The sequence below is a fragment of the Nasonia vitripennis genome, chromosome 2, assembly GCF_009193385.2.
Source record: "Nasonia vitripennis strain AsymCx chromosome 2, Nvit_psr_1.1, whole genome shotgun sequence".
Lineage (NCBI taxonomy): Eukaryota > Metazoa > Arthropoda > Insecta > Hymenoptera > Pteromalidae > Nasonia > Nasonia vitripennis.
The window spans coordinates 35,118,233-35,145,175 of record NC_045758.1 but is presented as its reverse complement, the minus strand read 5'-3'; the positions used below and the strand labels follow the sequence as shown (position 1 = coordinate 35,145,175).

Below are 26,943 nucleotides of genomic sequence, written 5' to 3'. Positions count from 1 at the left end.
ATTCTCTTTCCAGCTGGTCGTCCGAAGAAGTCAGAGTCGCGGACGTAATTACAGCGGAGCGAGGCTGCGGTATCGCCGCGTATCTTTACGCTAATTCCCCTTCGCGTACATGGCGCTGAAATATCGCTGCCCGAAAGCTCCTGACTGGCTGAGCGTCAATTCATTCGGAATGGATGCAGCGTCAGTCCGAAAAGGTGACACCCGCGAGTTTTTTATTTAACAGCCGAGCAGACATTGCGGGAAGGCGAAAAGCGTAGCTCTCTCTCCCTCTCTCTCTTGCTGGGCTCGCAAAAAGTTTTATACCGGCTCGCCAGCGGCGGCGCAATAACATCTTTGTGCAGCGCGCGGTTATTGCCCATAAAAATAGAAAGGAACACGTGTAGCGTGACCCGGCTTGACGGCTCGCAAAATAAAGCTCCCCAAAGCTCTCTCTCTCTGGCTTTTTATCCGGGCGCCGATCTATCTCTCTCTCTCTCTCTCTCTCTCTCTCTCCCCCTGCACTTTCTCAACTCGCGCGCGCGCGCGCGCTCCATCCACAGCTGTATATCTCCAGTCGGCTGTGACGATGCAGGAGAACTCACACTTCGATGGCCTTGTTCCAGTTGATAACGTAGCCCGACAATACGAAAGTCTCGATGTGGAGGACGTGTATGTTGCCCCGCTCGGTGCCGACGTACAGCCACTTGCTCTGCAACGGCAGGTGCATGCAGGTTATTCTGCAACAGAAAACAACAACAACAACTCGTGACGGTGTGTAAGTACGACGAAATTCGGATAGGACCCGGCTCGCGTCCATACGCATGCAGAAGCACATAAGCGCGCCTGCGGCAGCGGCAGCTGCGAGAAAAAGGTGCCAACTTATATTCCCCTGACCCAGTGACCTTGACCTCATGCCGTGAGAGTGAGATACGTAGCGATGGCTGAAAGCCAGAAAGGGTGCAAGTGACACCTTTCACTGGGCCTGCTCATTCCATACGCGTTTTCACTCGATAACTATACAATACTCCCGCGGCTGCAGGATTTTCCGAGCTCGAAAGATACAATCTTATATTCTTTCAATTATCCTGCTCTAGGGGCGAGGCGGCAGCCAGAATTAATTATGAATTCGCAGAGAGCCTGCACGTACCGCTTGTCAAAGTTAAATCGTCATTTTCAATTTTCCCGCTTTGTTGTTCTGCCTCCAGCGGCGGCACTATCAGATTGGCTCTCGACGGCGAGCTTCGCGCGTAAGACCTCTCCGCGGCTATGAACGAGGAGCCTCCTCGAAAAAAGCCCGAAATTAAGAGCAGACTTTATATGGCGAGAGAGCAAATTTCAATTAACGAAGGCTCCTTTGACGCGGCGAAATTCGCCCGAGTTATATATGTGTGCATATCAAAAGACATATATAGCCGGAGCTCGGCCTCACCTTTCTCGCTGAAACTTGAGGCTCTGAACTACTTGCGGTATTTTCTGGCGAAAATTCCATAGGTGAAGGGTGTCGTCCTCGGTGGCGGATACGAGGGCGCCCTCGTTCACGAGGAACTGCAGCTGCGTCACCGCGCAGCCGCCGTCGTGCTTCACGTGCACGTCCACCCCCGGCCTGCCCAATCTGCACTCGCATTCTTGCTGTTAAGGAAAATGTCTTACACAAAACGCGCCTAATTCTGCGCCTCATATTTTACCGCGGTTGATTATAAACTTTGGGATTACCTGCCTGCTAATTCAAACGTTCGACATTCTAGAAGCCCCGAGCTGCGAAAAACTTTTAATCGCGTGTATCCGCGGGTGAGAGGAAAAAGGCCAGCGCTACATATACACACCCCTGATTCGCCCTCTTCAACAGCGAAAAACGCTTCGATTAACTGTGCTGCCCCTCATTCTCTGCTATACGCGGCGTTGTCGCGGAGAGCAAAAAACCGACGCAATTGGGCTTATACACGCTACTGCCGTCCGAATGGGGATTGGCCTCGGCGAGGCAGTTGTGTAAAACTCCGGCGTAATTAAAAATCTCATCATTGTCCGTGTGTGCGGACGCTTCGATTTTTCATCGGCGAAAATAACGATTCTTCCCCGGACGGACGTGTGGATGCGGCCGGTTTTAATTAAGAGATGGATTTCAGCCAGAGTCGAGGAATACAAAAGGCGCTTCAGAGTTTTCAATTGCGCCGACTGAAATTTCATTTGCACTGTTGCAACTCCAGAGCGCGTTTAAACATTCAGCAATAAACGTTTTCATCGCGTATAATAAACAGCAACGCCGATTCTCGGCTCTCGAGGCGCACGAGCCGCTGAAATCCATCACCGGAGCCAGCGCAGTCAATCGAATCAATTAAATCTCGCGGCCGGAGAAAAGCGACCTTATTAGATTCCCGCGCGGCCCCGGCCACTTAACCCCCTCCGAGCTATCTGTCGCGCTCACTTATCCCACGGCTGTCCATCTTTTTTACTCGGTCGGCGTCTTCGGCCCATTCTCCTCGTTTTCCATTTCCGCGGCCGGGGAATTTTAGCCGTTGAAAATTACGCGCCACTGCCCCACCGAGGGAGAGTTACACTCGCCGGCTGGGATAATTGGCTTTCTCGATGAGCGAACTCGCACGAGGCGTTACATCATCGTTCCGAATCCGGTAGAGGCGCGCCTGACATCACGGCGATAGGAATCCAGCTGCGGATATTTATGCCTCGGGGGGCAATCGTTGCCGGAGACTGGATTTTTCATTGCCACTCGAAGCGTCATGTCAACGCTCACAGCTCTCTCGGCACATTCTTATCATCGCGCGCTCTCGCACACTTTCGGCTGGCTCGTTCGGCTAGATAGCCTTGAACGCCGTTAATTAAATTTAATAAACCAAATTCAACCGAGACTAATTATGATGGGCGAAAAATCAGTTTTATTAACTGCTGCTCCAAAGAGGCGAGTTCGCTGCTAATTAATCTTATTTCAGTCATTAACGCGTAAACATGTAAATTATAAAGCCCATACCCACAGGAATCGCGAACTTGAATCGGTTCGCTGATCATTTCGAGTGGGCCTGCATTTAAAATCGTGGATTCGAGAACACTTTTGTCCAAGTAAACGCCCAAGTACAAAGTTCTTCCATCAAAACGTACAAAAACGCGACCGCCGCGCATTTCTCTCTACCTTTCGCAATTCCAACTTTAAATGGCTCGACTGAAGCGTTTTTTCCGATTCCACCACAGAATTCGCCCCAGAAGAGCGCCTGATTGCACACTCTAAAGGCTCTCTTTTCCGTCATGAAATTTGAACATTCGCACTTCTCTTCCCATGCCGATTATTGCACGCGACATAGGATCTCCGAAATTGAACGAAGTGACTTTTTACGAGGTACAATTGATATTCCAGGAGTCCTCGGACATAAAACCGATAAAACGTACATTTACCGAGCAATCCATATCAATTTGAGACTTTTCCGCGGCAAACGACTATAAAGTATGCGTTAAAAAAGGTGCAAAACATAAGTTGCTTGAAGTCAAACTGCACCTTGAGGGAAATTTAGCGAAAGCACGTTAAAAAATTCCATTTCAACATCCCGCGCGCGTTTGCTCCAGAGTCGGAATTAAAGTGGCCAGATTACTTTGGAAAAAAAATTAATGAACCTTCTGCTGAGTTTCAATGCATGCGTGTACAACTTTAATTCCTTATCAGTCCGGCCGTTATGCTCGTTATTCGTGTTCTATTTCGTATCAACTCGGCAGCAGGGCGACAGTACCAGAGCTCTCTACAACACCCGCGATGAATATGCGCATGAATTTTCAATTTCGTCGTGGACGTCCGATCGCATGAAACGCGAGAAAACATATGGCTTTGTGTCGCTCGCGCAAATGAAGAATAATGAGCATTTCTCATCTGCGCGCAAACTAGCGCGCAATAATCTCCCGATTCTCATTTCTCACATTGGAACGCCCTTTTATCCGCTTCCTCCTCTCATTTTCCCTCCCGCGTCCCTCTCTGAGTGCGTGCAAGGCCCGCGAACGCGAGGCCTCCAGTGTACGCTCAATGACAAAGGATACATCCGCAGCGATCCTGATTTAGTGCCGATAGCCAGTAACCTTTGTACCGGGTCGAATGCCATAGCGCTCGGCTGATGCGGAAAGCCATGCCTGAATGTCTGCAACAGAGAGAAGATACGTTCTCAATCAGTGGATTACATATATATATATATATAGACACGTGGATATGCATACACATGCGCACGCACTCGCACATACACGCAGGTCGAATAACGCGCGCATCCTGTCGGCGCACAGCGGATACACACGCGACAGCAGAACGTGTGCTTGTTTGCGTAAAAAATCTACGCTTCGATTTCGGGAAAATTTGAATACTATCTGCGTGCCTCGGCTGCGGCCGCTATTATCGAGTTTCGCCAGCCCTTATCTGACGTTTGGTGCGGCGCGCGTCATGTAACGCGTGGATATTATTTTTATCCCCCCGGCCGCTACATCTGCTTTCTATACTAATGAGCGGTTCAACAATTGTTTCTGCTCTTGCGAGATAATTTGGACGTAACGCATTCGACCGCGACTCTCAGAGTTGGCGGTTAATTTCCGACGAAAATCATCTGTTTTTTAATTTCAAAAACAACGACCTTAATAATGCGAAGCATTTTCTCGTTCCCGATGAACGAGTTGCTCATCGTACGCAGCGCCAACAGATTCGAACGGAGTGGCAGACTATTTGAATTTATGCGGCCTTTACACGTGGAGTTCGATTCGCATGCGCTGTTAAAATTCTCATGCATCAATATCAGGACTTATTTATTCGGCTCAGCAGCGGAGTTAGCTAATCCCCAGCTCAACGGGCTAACTCCGAACAAGACGTCAAGTTCGGAGGGAAGTTTGGCTTTACCTCTATACGCTCTACGCCCACTTCGGAATCGATCGCACAAAGAAGAACATTTCTTCGAAAAAAAAAAAAAAAAAAACAAAAAAAAAAAACAATACTTGACATCTCCTCCAAGTGCGGGATAAACAATGTGAAACTCTGTTAGCAGTCCAGGAGAAATCCAATATGTTGTAGGTTATTGGGTATCCTCCTTTGGCACAGAGCGTTTCAGTCTCTGTGTGTGCGCGCGGAGAATGAACGTAGCAGCGCACAAAACGAAAAACTTTTAGCAAAGCGAAAATCTCACTGCAATAATGCACTCGCTCTAACATAACTTAGGATTCAGAGCTTAAATGTTTGCCGATATATAACAAAACTTTTCCGATATAAAACAAATGAGAATGGACGATCCGCTGGCTATAAGCGCGCTGATTCTCCGACTGGATAAAACTTTTTCAACCCAGTTACCCTGTACCTACAGAATCGGGCGTGAACTTGTGCGATCCGTAAATTAGGATTTGGTTGAATCTGTGCGAGCTAGCGGATTTTCGAGCGACGACCGCCAAAAGTAATGGAAATCGATTTTTCAATAATTTAGAAGCAAATCTTGCATCTGCCGTACAGAGAAATCCACGTAAGGGATCATATATTATTTCATAAAAGCAACACGTGCTCCGAAATTTATACGTATGTGTGTAGTAGCTGCCTACCAATAGCTCTGAAATATGGATATAGAAATGGCCTAGCCGAGCAGAGCAAATTTATGAAGCTTGTTTGTAACGCAAATTTGACATGTACCTTGGATATGTACATTATTGAACAAACGTCGAGACTGATTGGAACCATTGAAGATATAACACGTAGCATGATTTCTAAATGCGGAAAATTTAATAGTTCAGTGCACAATAAGAGCACGCGCGACGGACTTAAGCTTTGGACAAACCAACTTTTCAGTGAATTTTATCTAAACTGCGGGCTAAGCAAAGTGTGTCCACGAATAACTCTTACTTAGAGGATCATAGCGCGCAGGATGGGCGAGACTTTAAGAATATTTCAGGCACTTTTAAGAAATGAGTATAGAAAATGATGGTGTTCTTTTTTTATTCTGTAAACGAAAGTTAATGTTTCTAACGACTGAAAAGAATCGTGCCTTTAATCGCTTGCACATTACCTCTTTCGTTAAAACGGTGTCAACCCTTTCGACAAGAAACAGCAAAAGAGTTGCAATTAAAATAGTCTGCTCCCGTGATCACGAAGAACGGATTATTAGAATCATTCGGAAAAAGCGTAAAATTTCAGCTCGCAGATGCAGTTTCATGCTTTTTTGAGCTGCAAGACGAACGCCGAGCTTTTCAACTTTATTTCAATCATATTGAAAATATCAAGCTTTGTTCGCATTGTTAAAAGTTTCTTTAGGTGGGAGCGTTGATGAGAGACGTTTTTTAAGGTTGAGAAGATAAAACTCGACCGAACGCGCTGCATGCGCTCATCCGATGAATCTTCATTATTCTAAATATAGGGCATCTTTCCATTTTGCTCGATGTATTGATTTTACTTTGTACGTTAACGAAACTCGATACAGTAGAGTCGAATTTTAATGCATAATGCTATATCAGTTTCTAAATTTAGATTTCATTACGCAATTGTCATCGCGCAGGCTTTCTACTTTACGTATACAGAAGAAGCACGGCTTGTCGCCAGCGGCTTTTTCAACATTCCGGCATTTTTAAAATACAAATGGATATCCAATCCAATCTCGCTAGTTGGGAGTCTCTTTCTTCTGCTACTGCTTTTTGAAAGCCTCACTTCGGGATCCGCGTAAAAATCAATGCAGCGAACGAAAATCCGAGCAAAAGGCAAAAAGCGAAGCGGATCCCGCTTATTTTCCACTCGGAGCTTCGGCTTCGTCACTTCCGACTTGAAGATTCAATTGGAGCCCGTAAAAAGCGAAGCGCACTGGCGAGTGACAAAGAAACGCGCGGCAAAAGTAGATGAAATCCGCGATCGGCAGGCGAAGGGCGGGAAAAAGCGCAGTCGTCGCTTACTTTGCTCTTAACGAAGGGAAAAAGAACGTTTCACGCGATTATGGAGAAAAAACTTTGAAGATTCATCAGGGCCTTGGATCGGCCCGTCGGTTTTTAATTCTCCGAGTTTTAATGGCCACCTTCCACTCTTTCCACTCCCACTCAATTACCTCTTTACTACTCCCGACAAGGACGTTTCTTTTTCAATTAACGATCCCTCGCGCCGCGGCCAACAAGTCGTCCTGGCTAGCCCTTTAAATCTCTCCTGCGCTCGAATGAGGTAGCTTCTTTCGTAAACATCATCAGAGCGAGCCGCGAAACAACGTTGGGTCTAATAATTACAATTAATCCGAGCATTTGCCCTGCGGCCGAGGGCGCTACGTCATCGCCAAATAAGGCACCAAGTTCTGTGAATATTTCCCGTTTCCCCTGTCGGGGTGGCTTTGTCGCACACGTGCAGAGTTAACCGCGACGCCGTTGTGCACACAGACGGCCGACTCGCCGAGAAACGCAATTATACGGCGCCCGCACGACGCCCACAATTTTCCTACCTTTGTAGCCTGCCTGTTACGCGCCCGTCTCCGAGGCCTCTGGAAATCGTGCCATACAGTGCACACTTTTTCCAAGTCTCGCGTGCAGCAGCCAGGAGTGCGTAAAAAATGTAAGCGAGCCGCGACGGGCGTACACGGGCTGTTTTCCATTCTCATCGCCGCCGACGACGACTGGGATGATTCCGGGCCACAATGGAGTCCTTTTCAAACTGCCGCGCTGACATCGCGTGCATACTGCATATGCGGTATACGTCGGCTCTCCTCCGTGCGCCTGCTCTGTCAGCTCCGCTTCCCATCCGGGAGAACACAAGGCTTCGCTCCCGGAGGTCAGGTGCTTGCAACTTTCCAGCTGCATCGCGCGCGGCTACCTCTATCTACGTGTGTTTCTACAGCTCTATATAGCTATGCGCGCACAAAAGACGGCAGAGCCTGCATCAGGAGCTTTGCAACCGGTGCATTACCGAATGAGTGCGAGAGCGCGTCAAAGGACGGAATTTTCAATATTCAAGTGAGCGCGACTCCTTCTTTAACCGGAGATACGCGCGTAGAAGAGACGCGTACGCGGATGAAAAACAAACCGGCGCTTATCTGCGATTCCGCCGGGCTGATTACGCTTGCGCGAACAGTTTGGTTATTAGAAAAACTTGCGCGAAAAAGCAGAGAGAGAGCGCGCGCCGGGAGGATCGTAAAAAATCTCTCCGAAGAGGCTATTAAGGCCCGTGAAATTGTTCCTTCTTTTTCTCGAAATGAGATACACCCTTACACGAGAAAGAGGCTATAGTGATTTTTTCGTGCTCCGAGTAATGGAAATGCCCTCGGCGACCCTCGATCGGCTTTTCGCGCGTAACACGCCTCCTTCGTTTCTCCCGGAACGCCATTCGATTTAATAGGAGTGTATGCCTAGCTGCCCCTAGCGTCAGCGGCCGCCGCCCCTTTATTCGAGGGGCAGCTAATCGCGAGGCCTTTACGGCCCCGCTGGACTTTTTAATTTTTATCGCCACCTCGATTCCCTCGGATCGACGAATGGCGCGATGAGCCTGATGAGAGTTACAAATCTGACACCGGCCGACTGATTAGAGCCGAAAAGGAGAGCTCGGCTCGTGTAACAAGCAAGGCAGGGAGAAAGAAAACGTCAATATCCGGCGACTATCCCCTAATACCTCATTACCATGTCAAAGCCGGGAGAGACGATTATGTCGGTAGCCGGACACGTCGATCCGCGTACTCCTAAAGTTTATCAAAGACGTTTAGTGTGTGTGTGTGTGTACGAAGCCTTTATTGCTTCATTGCTCCGTCCACGAGCTCAACTTTATTGCTCGCGCGCCGCCTGGATCAATGAATTTGCCTGCGCCTGTTGTGCAAATGCCAATTTTATTCGATTACGCCCGTTTGCCAGCGCGCCCGACTCGTTTCAACGCAGCGTCAAAAGCATATAAACTCGCGATAGAGAGCTGGAAGCACACTACTAAGCAGAGGCAGCCGCCGCAGCGAAAAATCCGTTCTGCGAGCTCTTCGTCGGTAAATCTTACAAGGCGCCGGCCGAGGTGACCAGGGCGTCACGCTCGCGCGAAAATCAATACTCACGCGCGCATCTCGTTAAATTCGGCCCGTCTTTTCGTCCGACACGGAGGAAAAAGCGTTTTCCGCGCTGATTGGATGATCCGACGGGAGGGAGACGCTGCCTTTATCGCGGCAGCTCGCGATGAATGCTACCGGCGCTTCTTTGAGTTGAACATTTTTTCCGCAGGTGCAGCAGCAGCACCCGGGCTCGTCTCTCGTAGCTCTTATTCTCCGAGATGACAGGCGAGTTTCGCTCGGGAGCAAAAACTTTCGAAATTATTCACCGTTTGCGTGTAGCCGAACACACGCAAGGGATCAACTATTTACAAGTCGTAATTAAAACTTTTACTACACTTGACGGAGTAATCGTGAAAGTGAGCCGCATGCTCTCTCGTCTCGCCAGCCTGCGATGCAGGCGGCATGACAATTTCAGATCTCGAGGAGCGCCGTTAAAAATACCAGTTGCAAAAACAGACGTAAGGCAGTCGCTTAATTGTCTAGATTAAAATTATCTTTCCTAATTGGAAACCGAGTTCAAAGGTCGGTAATTCAAATAAATTTATATAATTCTGAGCGCGGCCGCGCGGAGCACGCGCGTACAGCGAGTCTGGGCTTTTGAGCACGCTAATAATGCCGCTAAAAATCTAATTCCGCGGTAAAGCGCTTGCGGAATGCATTAGCTGGTTTTATGAAATAATCGCGAGTATAACGGACTCGTTATAACGTTTGAGCTGATGACAAAGGATTCGAATTACATATGGTATCCACTCCACCCAACTTTTTCCAATGATGGACGAGTGGAGAAGCATCGCAAAAGCAGCAGATATCCTGGCAAAGTCGAGCTAGCTTGCCTTGTCTCGTCGTGCAAGCGCACTGGCCACGATTCCAAAATTGGAGCAGTCGCCTTCGTAGTCGGCAAAAAGCAGCATTAATTTAAAAAATAACGCTCCTGCCTTGCTTTTTCTCCCCGCGAACATTCGCGACTTGGCGACGTCGAATTTCAAAGGGAGAATCTCTTTGCTGAGCTTTGTTCTCGGAAAATAAGACTCGCCTTGTCTCTGCGCGCTGCGCAGTACTCGAGCAAGAGGGCCTCGGAAAAATCCCGCATATATTCGCGCAGAGTCTGCAGTGTTTACCAACGGCAGAAGGAGAGCGAGCCCACGCATGAAAACTTGCCGTTAACAGTAATACACGAGGCATGAAAGGACAATATAGGGGGAGAGGGAATACGAGCAAGTTTCGAGCTTTCCTCGCTGGCGCCGCTGGCCCCTGCAGGGACTATTCTTTGTGCCGAATTGTTTCGAGGCTCCAACCATGCTCGAATCATCGGAGGCAGACATCGACGATTGCCTTTTATCGTTGAATCACCAATCATCGACGTAGGCATTGCTTCGAGAACGCTCGCAATTGCTCATTATGCTATCGCGCGTCCGACTCCTTTCGCGAGTGTTTTCTATTCCGCGGCGGTTATATCACTCAAGGCCTAAAGTGAAAGATTGTAAAAATTTCGATAAAGAATAAAAATAGGCTTTACGCAACGTAAAAGAGTTTGAAAAAAGAAGTGGGCACAGAGAAAGATGTCAGAATCTGACTCGCTGCTGCAGCATGAAAAAAAGTTACGCCAACGCGTTTAAAAAAAGAGCGGAAATGTAAAAGACGATAAAACCCGCGCGACTACTACACGGCTTTCATCAGAGCAGTAGTGGAATCTTTCACGCCACACCTATACGTGTAAACGCGATGGAACAGGAGGCGCTCGTTGGAGTAGTGGGAGGGAGATGCGCTATAGATATTTCTAGTCCGTGATATCACGTCTGCGCGCGCGAGCTCTCGTCGGCAGGATGATTGTACTCAAGGCCGCATTAGCGGAGAAATCGCAATTGCCTTTTGGCACGTTTTAATACGCGCGATTGCGGATACGATCGTCCCCGCGCTTTCATGCCATTCCTCTGCACTCCGAGTCCTTCGTGTGTCGCTTGTAAACACTGCCAGCGAATAATAATCCAGGGATTTGGGAAACGACGTGTCGGAGCTTTTTTGGAAATTGGCTCTGGCTTTGAATCCGAGTGGGATTTGCTACATGTACCTAGATGAATTCGTCCTGATTTTTTCCTCTTTCAGGTTAGCGAGCAGTGACGAGGCCTGTACCGTTCGCTGAACCTCAATCGTGCTAAGTAATGCCAGCGGAGTTAATTGGCAAGGGTAGTTTGAAAAGAACGAACCGATTGAATTACGGCAATTCGCGTACTGGGAAGCGTAATTCACTATCGCACCCGCAAATTCGATTACTCGAACGGCAATGCGGAGCTGCGCAAAAATTTGCTCGCTCGAAAATACTGCAAGTGCGAGTCTTTTTTCTCCACCGCATCTTACCTCGAATTCCAAAACAACTTTCAGCTCATTCGAATTGCAGCTTATGGAAGTTGGACTTGGTTCAAGAACTTACGAATATCGAGTTTTTGCGTGTTTTCTTCCGCGAATAGCTAATAAGTCGTGCGGGAAACTCTGATTGATGACGGTGTCGGGAGCAGCGATCGGGCTTCGAAAAGAAAAATTCGGAAACGTCAGCCGAGTGTCGCGGGCGCGCGCAGCGTTCAAACTTGAGCAATTTGCATGAAGGAGATGGATTCGGCGGCATTTTGAACTTTCGAAAATGCATTGCCTGTCGCCCGGGGCCTGGCAGCCTGAATTTTGGCTTCGACGCGCCCAGATGCGCCAAACTATCAGCTCAATGCGAGCCCATTAATTTTTGAAAGAACTTTTCGACGCTTGAGAGAAGGAATAATCTGTCCGGTACTCATTTCCGCGCAATTGCCGCAGAATTTCCCGCCGGCGCCATAATCGCGCGGGCCTATAGCCGGCGTGCGCGAGGCACGCGTACAGCAGGCGAATGAAAAGGCTGAGGCGGCGGAAGGGGAAGGAGGGGAAGGAGGCTATCGCCGTTTCCGTCGGAGCAGCAGCAGCCGGGGGAAGAATGAAAAAGAGAGTGTACGAGATCAAAAGGAGGGAGCGCGGGGAGAGTATCTCAGCGTGGCGTTTTTTATCGACTGCCCTACTTCGGGATCGCCTTGGGACAAAAGGTACTCGTCCGTTTATATACAGCGCCCCGCAGCTCTCTAATGCGCGCATAGATATACATATCTCGCGTGTATATAATACACGTGTATAACGTATAATAATCCCCCTCCGCGCTTTAAAATTATCATACGCTTTCGCCTGCCCCTATAACATACTCAGAATATCGATGAGGCCTTTATTTTACGAATCGACTTTGCTTGCGGGAATTCTCTTGATTGCGCGGCCCTTTAGCGCCGCCCCGGGAAGTATGCACATCGTCTGAGATTTTTCAATTAGCGATTGCCCGGTCAAAAAGGCGCCCCCGAGTCGAGCGTTCGCTCTCGCCTCGGCGGGGAAAAAGAAAGAAACGAACAAACGACGAGTGGAAACCTCAGCCGCCTCGATAAAAACGAGTCCCCTTATCTGCGGAGCCGGTCAGCGACGGCATGGTAATTTTTCCCGGCGCATCCGCGCAGCTATCTCCTTCCCCTCGACTCTTGTTATCCGTCTCTCTCTCTCTCTCTCTCTCTCTCGCGCGCGCTTTTCGCAACGCCGCCGCCAGCGGCTTTCCCATCGATTTTTCTAAGGCGAGAGCGCGGATGCACGTACACGCTTTGGATTCTTGAACTGCGCCACTGCGCAGGGGAATAGACATTTTCGGGGATTAGCCCTTCTCCTCTTTCTCGCGATCAAAACGTGCCGGCAGAATTGATTTCGTTTCTCCTGTGTACAGCCCCCCTTCCTTTAACATGAAAAACTTTCCCGATCGTCGCATTGAAAACTTTATATTTGAAAATCGGAAGCGGCCGTGTGTTACTCCCCTACGTGCGCCGACTAGCTTAAGACTAGCTTAAGACTAGCTTAAGACTAGCTTAATCCCCCTTTTCTCACCGGCGCACGGACCAAGTGTAAAGTTAATACGCACGCGAGTCAGGTCAAATAATTATGGGCCCCGAGGAATTCGACCCAAATAAGAGAAGAATCGATGCGCGAGACCCACTGATTTATTTGATGAAAATTCGCCAAGACGCGCGCTGCAAATTTAATCTCGGGGATAAGCTTGGAATCGCTCGCTTCTTCCCTCCGCCTGCCTCAGTCAGCCACCGATAGTAGTTGCTGTTGTTAATTAATTCGTCCTGTGGGAGGGAGAAACGAAAAGAGAGCAAGTGCAGGACTAAGACGGATCTCTCGCGCCGATTCATCTCGTTAATTAATCTGCAGCGGCGGCTGATAAAAGCTCGCATATCAATTATTCGGACAGCTTATATAGCCGCTCTCTTTTTGTTCGCGCGCGGCCCACACACCACTCGAATTACAGAGCACAATACGCGCGATGACTGCGGCGGAAAGCAGGACAAAAGTACGATTTCTCACTCGATTAATTAATTAATTAGCCTAGCGACTACCAGCAGCGGAGCCGTTTTGCGCGCAGCTTAGGGAAATTACACGCGAGCGCGAAGAGCGTTTTGCATTGGCTTCAATTTGCCTTTACGCGCGGCGCGACTTGACTCTCTCTCTCTCTCTCTCTCTCTCTCTCTCTAATGCCGACGAGCTCGCACGTGTCTTGTCGCGTTTAATTCGCAGAAGAGACCGGCGCTAACTGCTCGCAAGCTTCTTTTTCTCCCGTCCGGCTAATTCATGCCCACTCGCAGTTTTATTTGTAATTGCAGCCTCTGCATGCGAGGATCCGTTTTCGCCATACTATTTATAGCGGACATGCACAATGGCATGCACCATTCCGATCGATTCTAATTACGTTTTAGCCGATAATTGTCGCGGAACCGAAATTAAATCGATGATGCAGGCTCGCGTCCCATTAATATACACGGTACAGTTTGGCTGCAGAAAAGTCGTTAAACGCGTCATGATTCGCTATTAAATATTTTCAATGTGCCAGCGCCCGCGCGCGCGCTGAAAATCGGATTACGTATAGCTATACATAAAAGCGCACTCTCAATACGTGAGCTGGAAGGTTCAGCGCGAAGACGACGGGAAATGAGTTTTTTCGCTTGCGGAAGAAAACGATGTTTTTAGGGCATTCGAAAGAGAAGAGGCCGCCCCCGGCGCAGCCGCATATCGCGTGGCTGTGTACGCGGCGTGCTTATAAGCGCGGCACGTAAAAGCCCTGCGCGCGGAATAACTTGGAACGATCCAAAGACCGCGAAATTCGCGCCGCGATTCTCGCGAGCCGCTGGCGTAGAAAAAGCCTCGCATCCCTTTGCGCCGCTGGAATAAATTCCAGAGAGTGGCGGCCTTTGAGATCGAGCAAGAGTTTGGGCTTTAATTCACTCGAAAAGTGCAGTGCCGCACGGGCGCTTTTTTGGCACGTGGCGTCGCCTCCGTATTTACATTTTTAAGCGCTCTAGAGGTCATCAAGTGGACACTCGTTTTAGCATGTATAAAATGCCGGGCTCAGCCCGCGAATGCCTCTGCCAGCGCTTTAAAGCTTATATACTGGCGCATGCTCTGCGCTGTAACGCCTGCAAAAATACCCTACTTTATACGTACCGTGCAGGACTAAGTTTTAAAGGCCGTTCCAAGAGTCATTTTCAGTTATGGGCAAGCGCGGGGAAAACCGTTTGCGGATTTAAGTCTAGCCTAGCCGACTATTTTCTACTTCATTACTGCGAGTAACGGTTATGCGCTTTCCCGCACGAGTATACATGCGCGCTCGTCCTGAACTTGTTTCGAGTCCAATAATTTTTTTTTCATTTAGAAGAGTCCGCGGAGGGGAAAATCGATCGGCGGACGTCTCGGGGCTGAAAGAGCCGGAAACTCCACTGCTTAAAATTCCATCAATTTCCATGAACATAAAAAAAGAATTACCGTCGCCAGTTCAGCCCCCTCCCGTCATCGCGGCTCTGTCAACGCATTCAATCGGCGGAACGTTATTTTCTCGCCCTCGCCCTCCGCGCTTACGTACGTACCTAAGTACACGGAACGCGCATTCGACGCGTGCGGTGCAGCAGAGAGAGGCAGAAAAGCGAATCGCGTCGAGCTCATTTTTCACCCGAGGAAGTAACCTCGCCAGAAAAGTCCAAAGTCAGAGTCGTGCGTCGTCGCGCGTGGCTGCGAGAGAGAGAGAGAGAGAGATCGTCCGGTCTGTGTCACTGGGACACGCGCGCCGCGACAGCCCCTCTCCTCTGCTCCCTGCTCTGCTTCTTTCCCTTCTCTCTCCCTCGGCCGTCGTCGTCGCGGCGAGTTCTTTGAAAGATTATAATACAAGCTTGCCGCGCTTCTGCGATTCTTTGTATTTCTTTGTTGCTTAGCTTCTTTTGCGAGAGGCAGCCTTTTCATCGTAACAAAAATCGGGCGATTCTTCGCGAGAGAGAGAGAGAGAGAGAGGGAGAGCCTCATCAGTTACGTTGGGATATTTGCGCGCGAGAAGTGAATTGTCCCTTGATTGAGTGGTTCCTAAATAAAGTATCGACGCTATGTCGAAGTTGCTCGTCGCTGACAAGCCAGATTTTATACTCCTGCAAGATCCGCTTCAATCATGAATCACACGGCATAATTCATGAAAATCCTTCGTCGAAAACAAAGTTTGGCAAACTCCCCAGCTCCTTTTGTGTTCAAAGGCTTGATTTATGAAGGCGCGATATCATCGCGTTATGAGATTGCGTTTTTTTTCTTCAAATTTCATTATCAAGCAAATCTTCTGTTCACTTTACTCATTAGCCTCGTTAACAGAATTGTTTTTCGAATCATCCGATGGAAATTTTACGCCGAGTGCACTTTTACGGGTCAATGTTTGTTTTATGCTACAGGTATTATACACTGCCGAATAACCGAATGCAGTTTGCTGCGCAGCGAAGAATCGTCGCGAAACTAAGAATTTCACGGCTGGCCAATAAAGGTCATTCAAACATGATCGAATTTTTATGAGAAATGTCTCCTAAATAGGAAATTTATGGTCCGCCACGACGTCGCTGCACACTCCACTATATCCGCTCTAAAACAAAATGCACTGCACACATTGCAGCCATTATTCCTGCGTGATGTCCGCAGCGGAAAATCCCCCCCCCCCCGCCCCGACCGCCGTGTGTTTTCGAGCCTGCAGAAAAACGCGAAGACCGCGACGAAAATAACCTCGAGTTCTTTAATTGTTCACAGGCTCCTCGCTGACCGTACGATGAGTGCGTGGAGAGTTTGGGCAGCTTGGCTTAATGTTGAACGAATTTAATGGAGCGGCGCTCTCCCTCCATTAAATTTGTTCAAGTTTTCAGCGGAATTTACATAACCTCGTATGTGGATTCGGAGGGCTCGATATGCATAAGCCCACATTAGCAGCGGCAGCGAGATTCGCGTGACCTTAAGCTTGGGCTTAATTTTTCCCGAAAAATCAATATATACCCGGAGAGATAGAGAGAGAGAGAGAGAGACTGACGAAAAAGGAGAAAAATCCTCTCCCCGCGCGCGCCAGAGCAGCAGGAGAATCCGATAAAATTCCCGCCAAATAGCCGCAGTATGAGGGTCAGGGCTGACGAAAAATAGTCGAGTGTATATAAGCGGCGGGGAAAAAAGAGTCGCTTCCAAAACGAATGCGCCGCCGCTGCGCTGATTAATCGACGTGTACCGAGATTCCTTATCGCGCGCGCGCCCTCTGCGTCTATGTCCCTCTATGTAGACTGTGCACCTGTGTGCGTAAGTATACGTTTGAAGATTTTTCAGGCTGCTCAACATATTCAGCGGCGGGTGGATTTTTCGCGCAAGCGCGAGCACTGTACGCAACGCTGCAGGTATACCAGAGCCACAACGCGGCTAATAATAAATGCCAGGTACGCGAGAGTCGCGCGCCGATCTGTCAATAGGTCGAAATCGGCGACGCACACCAGCGCATCTATATGTACCTATACACGAAGCCTGCGCAGCGGCTTTAATGCCTTTTTTTTTTTATCGCGCCCGCCTGAGTAGCCACGTCGCGGGGCTCGACTTTTTCGGCGCCGGCGGGAGACGCCTCGCGTGAGGTTCGCTCGCCGAAGGTCATTAGCGTATGGATCCAACGACGAGCGCGAGTCCCGATGGAAAAATCGTAAAATCGTTACGACGGACACTGCTAATCGACGCTATTTCACCGGTGCGTTCTAACCTGCAATCCCGAAAGGGCAGACTACAAGTGACTCGGCAATCGGCACACGGAGAAAGAGAGAAACGAGCTTAAGACTGACCTTCTTGACCTGGAAGTGCTCGGAGCGCAGCGTCTCGACGATCTCCTGCTCGGGCCTGTTAACCTGTTGAGCTACGGAGGATCGGAAGCCGTCGAGCACCCCCTTGAAAGTGAACTTCTTCATCTTGCCTGCTGCTGCTGCTGCTGCACTCGAGTTCGTCCTCGATACGCGATCACATGTGATCCTCGGCTCGTCCGCCGGTGAGTCTGGCTTCCAGTTCGACAATTTGCCGCAGCTGACGCAGTCCGTTTGAGTTCACGCGGTTTCTTCTTCGCACGAGTGTCACTCGACGATCGGAAAACTGGAGGGAGACGCGGCGAGTGTCAGGTTATAATGACCGGACGCAGAGGAGCGAGGACGAGTTCACTATCGGCGGCGAAGCGGCAGCAGCTCCAGCTGCCCGGAACACGACGTCGGCGCTGAGCTTGGGCTGCAACGGGCGGACCTCCTCGGCGACATCCTCCTCCGCTCCGCGCGCAGGTGTAGGTGCTCGTATACGACACACTCACGACGACTCTCTCGGCCTTGTGCCGCTGCGCCTTATTTTCCTTCCCCCTCGCACGGCTCGCACAGCTTGTCTCGCGCGCTCCTACGTGTGTGCGCGCGCGAGTATTATATACGTGTGCGCGTGTGTGCTCTGGAGAGCGCGCGCAGGCAGAGCCCGTTCTCTCTCTCTCTCTCTCTCTCTCTCTCTCTCTCTACTTGTTCCGCATTTTCGGTTGCTGCTGCAGCGGACACGACCTTCTGCGCGGCGCACGTGGGTGTGTGTGTGTCGGCCAACAGAGCACTGCAACTGCCCAGAGAGATGCCGATCCTGTTCTTCGCTCCCGCTCGCACTCGCGCGAGAGAAGCGTCTGCTGCTGCTGCTGCTCTAGAGCCACGCACGACGAAGACGACGACGACGACAACGAGAGCCACTGACAGCAGCGATTTTCACGCGACTGGCGCACTACCAGAGCCAGCCGTCTCGGCCCTCTTCGGGCCAGTAGTGCGCGGGCGCGCTTCTCCTTCCCCTCCACGGCTCCGCGCTACTCGCGCGCTCTATATCTATATGTAGAGCTAGTACACTCTGGCTCTCCGATGCGAGAGAGGGAGAGCTGAGCGTGGCGGCCGCGCGAAATGTGTGTGTGTGTGTGTGTGTGTGTTTTCCACCGCCGCGCAAGCACGAGCGATACCACGGCAATGCAGTGTTGTTTAATCGTGCCAGATCAATAACTGGCAACAGGCCGCCGCCGCCGCGCGGACGGTACTCGCGGCTATGCTGAGCGAGCCGAAAGCCGAGTACGCATGATGTGCGACGGAGCGAGCGAGTCCTTTCTCTCTCGCTCTTTCTCCCGCGCATATCCTATCGGATGCTACGCTCTGACGTCAGACGCGCTAGGCTAGCTCATATACTGCGCGCTTCTCGAGGCTTCAGAAAGCATCCGGTCTGCCTGTGACGGTCGCTTGCACGGTCACGAGAGCTTACGGGACAACACGTGCAGCACGTAAGCTCTCGGAGGACGGAGACTGAGGTGCGGAACTTGCGTTTGCGGTGCCAGCCCCGCTGACATAGACTCCGTCTTTTTGAGCTTTTTGCGCATTGCGCGCCGAAACTCGCGATAAGTAATGCTCCGCATTTATACAACTGTAAGTACTCCGCGCGGAGCCGATGCCAAGTCTCTGGATGACGGATAATGCCGTTTTACTTGTAGCTCATTGAGATGAATGTGCATTCTGCAGCCTCTTCTACGAGCTCTTCTCTACTCACTCTCTTCCGCGTGCGGTATATACTTTCGAGGACCTTGGCGCTGTTATTTTTCAATCTCTTGCGCAATGTGCCTAACTAGATGTTGTGCACAAGTACGTGTTTTATGCGTTTTTTCCGATGCGAAATGGGAGTCTCGCCGGACTCGGCCGTTACTACTCGCACGCGATTTCGAATCCCTTATCCCCCGTACTATATGTAAATCGTCAGTAGATACATTCTGGGAGTGGTGAGACCAACTCAATCATGAAAAAGTGGGAATATATTTATACAAACTTAATAATTTATTTTAACAAAACCTGCCTAGCCCTTTGTACTCGCATTAAAGACATTATCTTTATAAAATTTTAATTCTAGTATACTCTCTTTAATGTCATCTAGTGCTCTATGATTGAACTCCTTTTTAGGTATATTACTGTACATTTCAGGCTTCCAACGTCTGAAACAAAACATCAAAATATTGCACGTAATTCTATGATTGATTTCAAAGGTACAGATAAATTGTTCAAAATTCTTACTTAACAACTTCTTTAATGGAAGACACGTCGATTATCCTATAGTGTATATAATCATTGGAAACAGGCATATATTTACGAAGAAATAGTCTGTCAACGTAAACAGAGTTTCCTGCCAATGGACATTTTCCCTTGGGTATATATTTCATCATGAAGTATAAAAGGTTGATATCAACTGCATCTTCAGTCTCTGCGCTTTTTTTACAAGCGTCAATAAGTCCAGTCTGCAGAAAAATTGATGAAAATATTATTCAAACACATTTTAAACAACCAAAATTTTGATTATTATAGCCTTATACTTTTCCATGATTATTTTGACACCAGTCATTCATTGTATCCAATTCCGTATCTGGCTGGTACAAAACAGCTTGAAATTCATCACTGATAACATTTAAATTTTCATCTGTGATCAAGCATGCGATTTCAAGTATACGATTCTTATCAACATCTAATCCTGACATCTATAATGAATTAATAAAATCAATATAATGTTAGTTACAGAAAATTATGAAGCAATATGAAAACTCAAAAGTAAATACCTCCATATCAATCCATACAATTCCATTTCTGTTCTGAGTGACGGAAACATCCTCAGAATCAGCATTCGAATCGGGTACTGTGGTTGACCAATATTGAAAATATAAAAAAATATGAAAAGTTAGTAGAAAGGTCAATTAGGAATAAATATGTAACAACAGATACTTGTATACCATTCGTGCAGTAGTAATGTGAAAATGCAGGTTGCGTAAACCTTTTCAAACACCTGCTAAAACTCCTTAAAATTGACATTTCCACAGAATTAAGTAGCAGTAACAATGTCAACAATTACTATTAATTACTATATACACAATTTTACAGTAAACAATTTTACTTTAAACTTCAGAGGTGCACTATTTATTTATCATAATATAACCTAAAATTCACAGCCACATTGGGATTTAATCAAAAAATACAAGAATGACGCAATCATAGATATATTCTTTACAAGTTAACTAGTTAAAAAATAAAATTTAATAGAGTTACTGTCACTGTAATGTTTGATTAGTTAATAAATTTCTACTATAATATTTACAGTGCATAATATGAGAAATGAAAATTCAAACGAAAGACTAGACCGCGTGAGGGTGCCACAAGCATATGTCGAAGATATTATATATATATATATATATATATATATATATATATATATATATATATATATATATATAGCCGATACCTATATATAAGTATAGGTAGATATGGAACGCGAAGCGACAGCACAAACTCAAGCAAAAATTATATACCATTGTTATACTTACAAGTTATAACTTTATAATATTTATTTTGTTGCAGCTGGGTTATCGTAAATTAAAGAAATCTATTGTATATACATGTATATAGAATTATAATATTTGCTATATAAAGTCTGATTTTCGTTAAAGTACGGTTCACCAAACACGAATAATCATATTATAACTGATGAATATTTATTTTTATTATTTCTTGCTACCTATTAAAAACAGAAAATATTGTTAAATAAACAATAATAACTAAAAACATTCCAAATATAATAAAGAAACCTCTATGTATGTACTACATTTGTAGTTTTTAATCTCAAAATATTTGAATCACTTCGTTTTACGCGCTTAAAATATAATGGGCCAACATAACCCTAAATCAAGTGAACTGTGTATTATGATTTGAACTCGCGGTGCTAATTATTTGCGTATACTCACTATCAAGTAATATGTTGTAGAGTGAGGTGTTAAAAATTTTTTAAATATTTTTTTATTTTTTGCTGCATCCTGTGATAATTGAAAAAAGGTATAGTATGATTTATCAATAAAATTTGTATAACTACAATTTTTCTAGAACTTTTCCATATTTTCAGAAAATACAAATTTTTGAAGTGTTTATTAACAAGTCTCCCGTTATTTTAGTATGGATTTTATGGTAAAAAGATTGATAACATTATCTGTGACAATAAGAAATTTAGCATTTTCACAAGCTCAACGAGTTAATATATCAAGATTTTGTAACACATCCCAACTTCATAAAGGTAAAAATATAATGTTTATACAAGGAACTAATCAATTTTATTTCATTTTCATCCTAATCCTAAAAATATATTAAAAGTAATATTCTGTATCTTATTTAGATGAAGTTAATCGATGTAATTTGAAAGCTCAGAAGGAAGACTTGATGCTGAAAACTCTACGCCAAGGTCTTAGTCCTTCTAATCTCCTAAATTACATTGATTCCAACAAGGATCAAATTAGGCGAGAACATGTCATTGCTGCACTATCCTCATTGCATTATTTTTATCGAGATAAGTGTCAGATTACCACAAACTTGGATGAACAGATAGATTTTACTAAGTTATGCAACTGTTTACAACCACAAATAAAACAGTTAACACCAAACGAAGTTATTGAAGCTCTAAATATACTTCAACTTTTGAATGTACCAAGTTCAAATATATTCGTTATGACTCTTCTACAACACATAGAAGAGTATATGAAAGACCTATCTTTCCAGGATATGTATAAATTGTCAACTGTACTTGTTCAATTTTCACCAACAAATTTCATCAAGTCGATTGAATCTTCCATTAAGAGTCAATGTTTCGCCAAGATTTCACAGTTAGATAAAAGTGATATAAGTACACTAATTTATGCATTATGTTTTGCTTCCAAAAATGTTCAAGATAAAGCTATTTTAAATTTTCTATCTGATGCGGTAGAAAATTATAAGGAAAAAATTGAACTCAAAGATGCTCTTCATATTTTAAAATCGCTTTGCTATACCAATGACCTTCCATATAAATTTACAAGTATCATAGAACGTGTACAAAAAATTATTATTGAAAATATTGATGAGCTGAATCCAAATCAAATTTTACAAATAATAAAAGACGTTTCTTTCAAAATTAGTACCAAGTGAGTATAGTCATTCAGTTCAAATAATATGTACATACATTCTAATTTATGAAATTAAATTTTTATATGATTTTTCAGTCACGATGAATTTTACAATGAAACGTTCATTGATGAACTAGTTCAAAAAGTGATATATGAAAACTGGGATTTTACACAAGGAAGCGATATTCTTTCTTGTTTAAATTTTATTCGTCATGTACAGATAGATCTTTTAGATTATTTATCTGCTAAATGCTATGAAGATCCTAATGTTTTTAATGAGGAGTCAAATGTGATACAACCTTTAGTCACAGGATTGGCATTAGCTGATTACAAACCAGTATTTTGGGATGTTATGAAGCAACCTATTTTAAGTCAAGAAATCTCTAAAATGGAACATTTAAAATTATGCTACTTTGCCTTGCATCTAGCATGTTTGGAGTGTTTTGAACCAATGCTTTTGAAAGAAGCATTTTCCACAAAACACATAATCTCTGAAGAACATCAGCAAATCATATTAAGACTGTATCAGATAATAAAAATACTCTGTCCTTCTTATGGTGGTCCATGGCCATCAAAAGATCTCCTTGACTTATTCAAAAATTCACAATTAAATAAAGACTATCCACTTTTACCTGCTCTGGAACAAGCAATAGGAGGAAATGTTTATATTAAAACGAATGTCAGAACAACAATGGAGCATTACATTGGTTAGTAATCACATCATATAAATGTTGAAAACTGAAGTATCTTCATTTTATTTGTTATTTCAGATCATGTGGTGATACTAAATAGAAGTGGCTATCCTATTGCTATTAATTCCTATGGAAGTATTAAAACCAAGTGCCATAACAATGGTATTACTTATTTAGAAGATTTAACTATTCCACCTGATAGTCAAATGTAATTATAATTCAGTGTTGAAAATCTTCATAACAATGTTATATTTGGTATATTAAAATTAATTTTTGTTTAGATACCTAATTCTTTACGCACAACCTGAATGGTATGCCAGAAATACTCAACGAATGTTAGGACCGTATTCCTTGTTCATAAGGACATTGGAATCAATGTCTTATACTGTTATTCCAGTAAACGGAAAAATGTGGGAAAAAATGCCAGAAAACGAAAAGACTTTATACATAATGCAGGCCATTAAACTTAAATTTGAAGATGATACAATCTCTACTACCTCTTAACAGACTAAATTAAGTCCCTTGAAAATGCTCACCATTATAAATTTTGATGTATGTATATATCACATTTTATTAAAGTTTTTTATGTATATAGTTGAAGATATCCTACAGATGTTACATTTTTATACAGAGAGTTATTGCATATGTATTTTGTGAAGCATTTAGAAATGAAACTCATGAGTTTGAGCTTTTAATAATTATATAAGAATGCAAAGTTTAAATAAAAAAGTTATATTTTGTACAGACTGGTTTTGAAAAGTTAAAAAAAGATTGTTTTTGATTATATAATAATTTATTCTTATGAAAATAGGCAATATGTCAACAATAAAATATACACATTTTTATCGCACAACTGTTTTACAATTTAAAACATCGTATCGTATCGTCGTTCACTTCAAATTCGACGCACAATTAATTTACGTCGTCGTTTTCGATTAAAATCTTTCAAAGCCTTAAAAAACTTCTTTAATGACAATGTTTCTATATCAGAGCAATAAACGGATATATCGTCAAGATATAAATTTTTTTATTGCACCAGGTGTATGGTTGACTCAGAGTCCAGTGCGCGTTGGCTTAAGATTACACTGAATACAAATAAATTGGATATATAAATTCTATATGTTCCTAAAGTAAAAAAAGAGTAAGAAATTGCGTATTCAAGCGTAAAAGCCATCATTCTGATCAATGTGATGATCAACGATCCACGGGATGACGACAGCACCCAGAGCTAGCACCACTTGCGCCTCGCTTATCATCAACAATCATTGATTCAGACCGAACAATTTGAGAGCATTGAAAGCAGTAGCAAGCGCTACTTCTTCCGGCGTTTTGTGCATGAATGCCGCAACCATCTCAACAATAGCCGGCAACGCGCAAGGCTCGTTACGCTGGAAAGTGCAGTAGCGTTGTAGGAAGGTCATGGATCGTTCTGTCAACGCATCCTTGACGTGGACCGGCAGTTTACTAGCTCTGGTGTTGGGGTACATGAACGGAGCGTCGGTTTCTACGAGAATTCTGTCCAGTGAGACCTGTCCACCCTCCAACAGCTGCCTCACGCCGCTATCAGACTTATCTTTACACAGATAGCCTGTTATTCCTAAATAAAAACCGTGATCCAAATAAACTTGTGCTTCTTCTGCTGTGCCAATGAATGAGTGGATGAGCACTGGCGGTAAATGATCTGCGAAGGATTTTAATACTTTAAGTACATCTTCTTGAGCCCCTCGTTCATGGATAACAAGAGGTTTGTTCAAACGACAAGCAAGCTCAACTTGCTTTTGAAACACAGATCGTTGTATTTCTGGTTCTGAAAAATCTCCTACAATAATAATTTCAGTATCAGTCCTTCTGAATATTAGGAGGCATAAAAAAATTAGAGTTTAGGAATCTTGTCTTCAATAAAAATAGAGAATGACACTAGTTCCAAGTTCTAACTGCTAATCTCATAACATTTAAGAAAGGTATGATTCTTAGGAAACAATTTTTGCTGCACTTCAGTTTTAGGGCCACTTACTGTTATAGTCCAATCCACATTCTCCTATGGCAACACATTCTGGATTGTTAGCTATACTTTCTAACTCTTCCAGTGTGTCCATGCCCTCCCAGGATTTGGCATCGTGAGGGTGGACACCAGCTGTCGAGTACAAATTTCCAGGATAAATCCTCGTAAGACGCAATGCCTCTTTGCTAGATCGTATGCTGGCTCCGGTGACCATAATTTTTTGAACCCCTGCATCCTTGGCCCTTTGTATGACACTGTCCAAATCACGGCTGTACTTTTTATTGGTCAGGTTTGCTCCAACATCAACCAAGACGTAATTTTCATAGCACTGAGTCATGGCTGACGCAGTTTCATCCATCTTTGATCCACTTGCGTCTTCAGACATTCTAGAGTACCTGCAAGAGTATAATTGACATATAAATAGAAGATATAAGCCAGTGCTCAAAAATTAATTTGTGACAGTACAAGGAGAGAAACTTTATAGAAAACTTGGAATATACACTGCAACTCAAAATCAAACGGTTCTCTGTTTAGTTTTCACGGAGTAGGCAACAGATTAGATAAAGCCAGGCTTGAAAACGTTTCCAAGACCCACGTCTCATATGTATGTAATTATATCGCGTACTTGAAATCTGCGAAGCAATAAGATTGTACCGAAATACTTCAATGGCTAATTGATCATTAGACCGAGACGTCAGCGGTCAGAGCACTGTCAATGGATCAAGAGAAAACACCCGCACTAAAAATAACCAATGGCACAGCGACGAGCGAACGCTTGAATTAAATTAATAGCTCGAAATCTTGCCACATTTGAGTGCATTGCATACTCAAAGCTCTAGAAGAAAAGTAAATTACTCACGTTATTTGGCAGCACTCGCTATCAGCGGGAATTCTTCGACGTATAGTCTCTTTCGGGAAAGATTATCCTCCAGCCGCGCGAATCTTCGCTTTTAACCTAAGAAAAATAAATAGAGATATAGGGGGGTACTGTCGGTGGCGTGACGTGTTCTCTGCGCTCCGAAATAAATGCTGGTCCACTGCAGTATATAGTAGAGAGAAGCGCAGTTTCGATCATACGCAAAGAAAAGGTCGTCTTATAGGTTATTAGTTTTTGTGACTTGTTAGTCGAGGAAAAGAACGGAAGGAGGGAAAAAAATGAACTTTGCACGGTTCCAGCAGTGAGTCATAACTCCCCCGACTCGATCTCTCTGATGGAGTTTCTCCCTCTTCTGACTCTCGCCCCCTGCACGACCGTTCGCTATTGTAGCCTTCGGTGCGGCATTCTCTCCAAACCGAAAACTCGACTCTCGAGAGAAAGAGAGAGGAGGAAGAGAAAGAGAGAGAAAGAGAGAGAGAGATTACTTATGACTTGTGATTTTTTTATTCTCGATTTAGCGACCGGTTACTGGGGGAACGCGCGTCGCGCATTGCGTCATGTTTACGACTGTCTAACTATATAAGTATTAAGTATACATATAAGTATAGTGTCTCGCTGCTCTTTTGCGCTGCACTATAACTAAGCAGCTGTGATCGTGGGACATCAGAATCCAGATGATCGTCACGATGACGACGAGATGCGCGACGGCTGCTGTTACGGACGATGCGGCCTTTAGATGCGGGCGAACTTGTTTGTCTTATATACTCTTATTTGCGCGAGAGGGTATAATATTATAATACGCGCATATGTATGCCTGACCGCATGATGGTGAAAAAATGAAAAAAGCAGCTGCAATTGAGTACTGATAAGTTACGTAAATGCGGTTCCATTTATGCGACTGATCTTTTTTTTCCTATCCGCAGTTACGAAGATCGATACGGCTATACGCGCTATCTTAGGATAAAAATCGAGATTTGCGCAGAATATTGTAAACGATCCAAACAATTCTTTCTCGCCGCACCCGC

At 45.2% G+C, this 26,943-nt stretch overlaps 4 protein-coding genes across 20 annotated transcripts in view; 1 reads left to right on the top strand and 3 right to left on the bottom strand.

The window, feature by feature from the left end:
* Window positions 1-20,550, bottom strand: part of LOC100116393 (syntaxin-binding protein 5) — a 55,136-nt gene extending 34,586 nt beyond the window's left edge. For all 11 annotated transcript variants that reach the window (XM_031924591.2, XM_031924592.2, XM_031924598.2 and 8 more), the window contains exons 1-8: window positions 20,158-20,550; window positions 19,987-20,063; window positions 19,747-19,908; window positions 19,451-19,671; window positions 17,186-19,371; window positions 4,012-4,109; window positions 1,409-1,591; window positions 582-716 (exon numbers count right to left, since the gene is read on the bottom strand). In XM_031924591.2, coding sequence (XP_031780451.1) covers window positions 582-716; window positions 1,409-1,591; window positions 4,012-4,109; window positions 17,186-17,308 — 539 coding nt within the window. In that variant the 5' untranslated portion in view covers window positions 17,309-19,371; window positions 19,451-19,671; window positions 19,747-19,908; window positions 19,987-20,063; window positions 20,158-20,550. The remainder of the gene's footprint in view (window positions 1-581; window positions 717-1,408; window positions 1,592-4,011; window positions 4,110-17,185; window positions 19,372-19,450; window positions 19,672-19,746; window positions 19,909-19,986; window positions 20,064-20,157) is intronic.
* Window positions 19,236-20,236, bottom strand: LOC103317892 (probable oligoribonuclease). Its single transcript, XM_008217901.3, has 5 exons — window positions 20,158-20,236; window positions 19,987-20,063; window positions 19,747-19,908; window positions 19,451-19,671; window positions 19,236-19,371 (listed from the first exon to the last, which is right to left on the bottom strand). The coding sequence occupies exons 1-5, from the start codon at window positions 20,234-20,236 to the stop codon at window positions 19,236-19,238; spliced, it is 675 nt and encodes a 224-aa protein (XP_008216123.1).
* A 136-nt stretch (window positions 20,551-20,686) lies between the features above and the next one.
* Window positions 20,687-23,889, top strand: LOC100677888. 3 transcript variants are annotated; one of them, XM_016982486.3, is made up of 7 exons: window positions 20,687-21,250; window positions 21,318-21,485; window positions 21,585-22,365; window positions 22,444-23,054; window positions 23,118-23,247; window positions 23,321-23,591; window positions 23,671-23,889. In XM_016982486.3, the coding sequence occupies exons 2-6, from the start codon at window positions 21,368-21,370 to the stop codon at window positions 23,541-23,543; spliced, it is 1,863 nt and encodes a 620-aa protein (XP_016837975.1). In that variant the 5' UTR covers window positions 20,687-21,250; window positions 21,318-21,367; the 3' UTR covers window positions 23,544-23,591; window positions 23,671-23,889. The 3 variants fall into 3 exon arrangements, with proteins under 3 accessions (XP_016837975.1, XP_008216145.2, XP_031780115.1); XM_008217923.4 differs by having other exon boundaries at window positions 23,321-23,781; XM_031924255.2 differs by having other exon boundaries at window positions 20,999-21,250; window positions 21,367-21,485; window positions 23,321-23,781.
* On the bottom strand, window positions 23,811-26,891 carry LOC100116497 (3'-5' ssDNA/RNA exonuclease TatD). 5 transcript variants are annotated; one of them, XM_032597582.1, is made up of 4 exons: window positions 26,515-26,669; window positions 25,901-25,996; window positions 25,054-25,436; window positions 23,811-24,858 (listed from the first exon to the last, which is right to left on the bottom strand). In XM_032597582.1, exons 3-4 carry the CDS (start codon window positions 25,424-25,426, stop codon window positions 24,302-24,304), a joined length of 930 nt encoding a protein of 309 aa, XP_032453473.1. In that variant the 5' UTR covers window positions 25,427-25,436; window positions 25,901-25,996; window positions 26,515-26,669; the 3' UTR covers window positions 23,811-24,301. The 5 variants fall into 5 exon arrangements, with proteins under 5 accessions (XP_032453473.1, XP_008216147.1, XP_008216146.1 ...); XM_008217925.4 differs by having other exon boundaries at window positions 26,404-26,554; XM_008217924.4 differs by lacking the exon at window positions 26,515-26,669 and adding an exon at window positions 26,203-26,483.
* Between the last annotated feature and the right edge of the window lie 52 nt (window positions 26,892-26,943).

Bases quoted from the DNA above. Each gene is read 5' to 3' on its own strand.
- LOC103317892 (XM_008217901.3), bottom strand. From the start codon at position 20,236: ATGTCAATTTTAAGGAGTTTTAGCAGGTGTTTGAAAAGGTTTACGCAA. The intron at 19,672-19,746 runs GTATAAGGCTAT...ATTTTTCTGCAG, and splicing joins GTCAAAATAATCATGGAAAA to ACTGGACTTATTGACGCTTG. The intron at 19,372-19,450 runs GTAAGAATTTTG...GTTTTGTTTCAG, and splicing joins TCCATTAAAGAAGTTGTTAA to ACGTTGGAAGCCTGAAATGT.
- LOC100677888 (XM_016982486.3), top strand. From the start codon at position 21,368: ATGGATTTTATGGTAAAAAGATTGATAACATTATCTGTGACAATAAGA. The intron at 23,055-23,117 runs GTTAGTAATCAC...TTGTTATTTCAG, and splicing joins AACAATGGAGCATTACATTG to ATCATGTGGTGATACTAAAT. The intron at 23,248-23,320 runs GTAATTATAATT...ATTTTTGTTTAG, and splicing joins ATTCCACCTGATAGTCAAAT to ATACCTAATTCTTTACGCAC.
- LOC100116497 (XM_032597581.1), bottom strand. From the start codon at position 25,426: ATGTCTGAAGACGCAAGTGGATCAAAGATGGATGAAACTGCGTCAGCC. The intron at 24,859-25,053 runs GTAAGTGGCCCT...TTATTATTGTAG, and splicing joins ATGTGGATTGGACTATAACA to GAGATTTTTCAGAACCAGAA.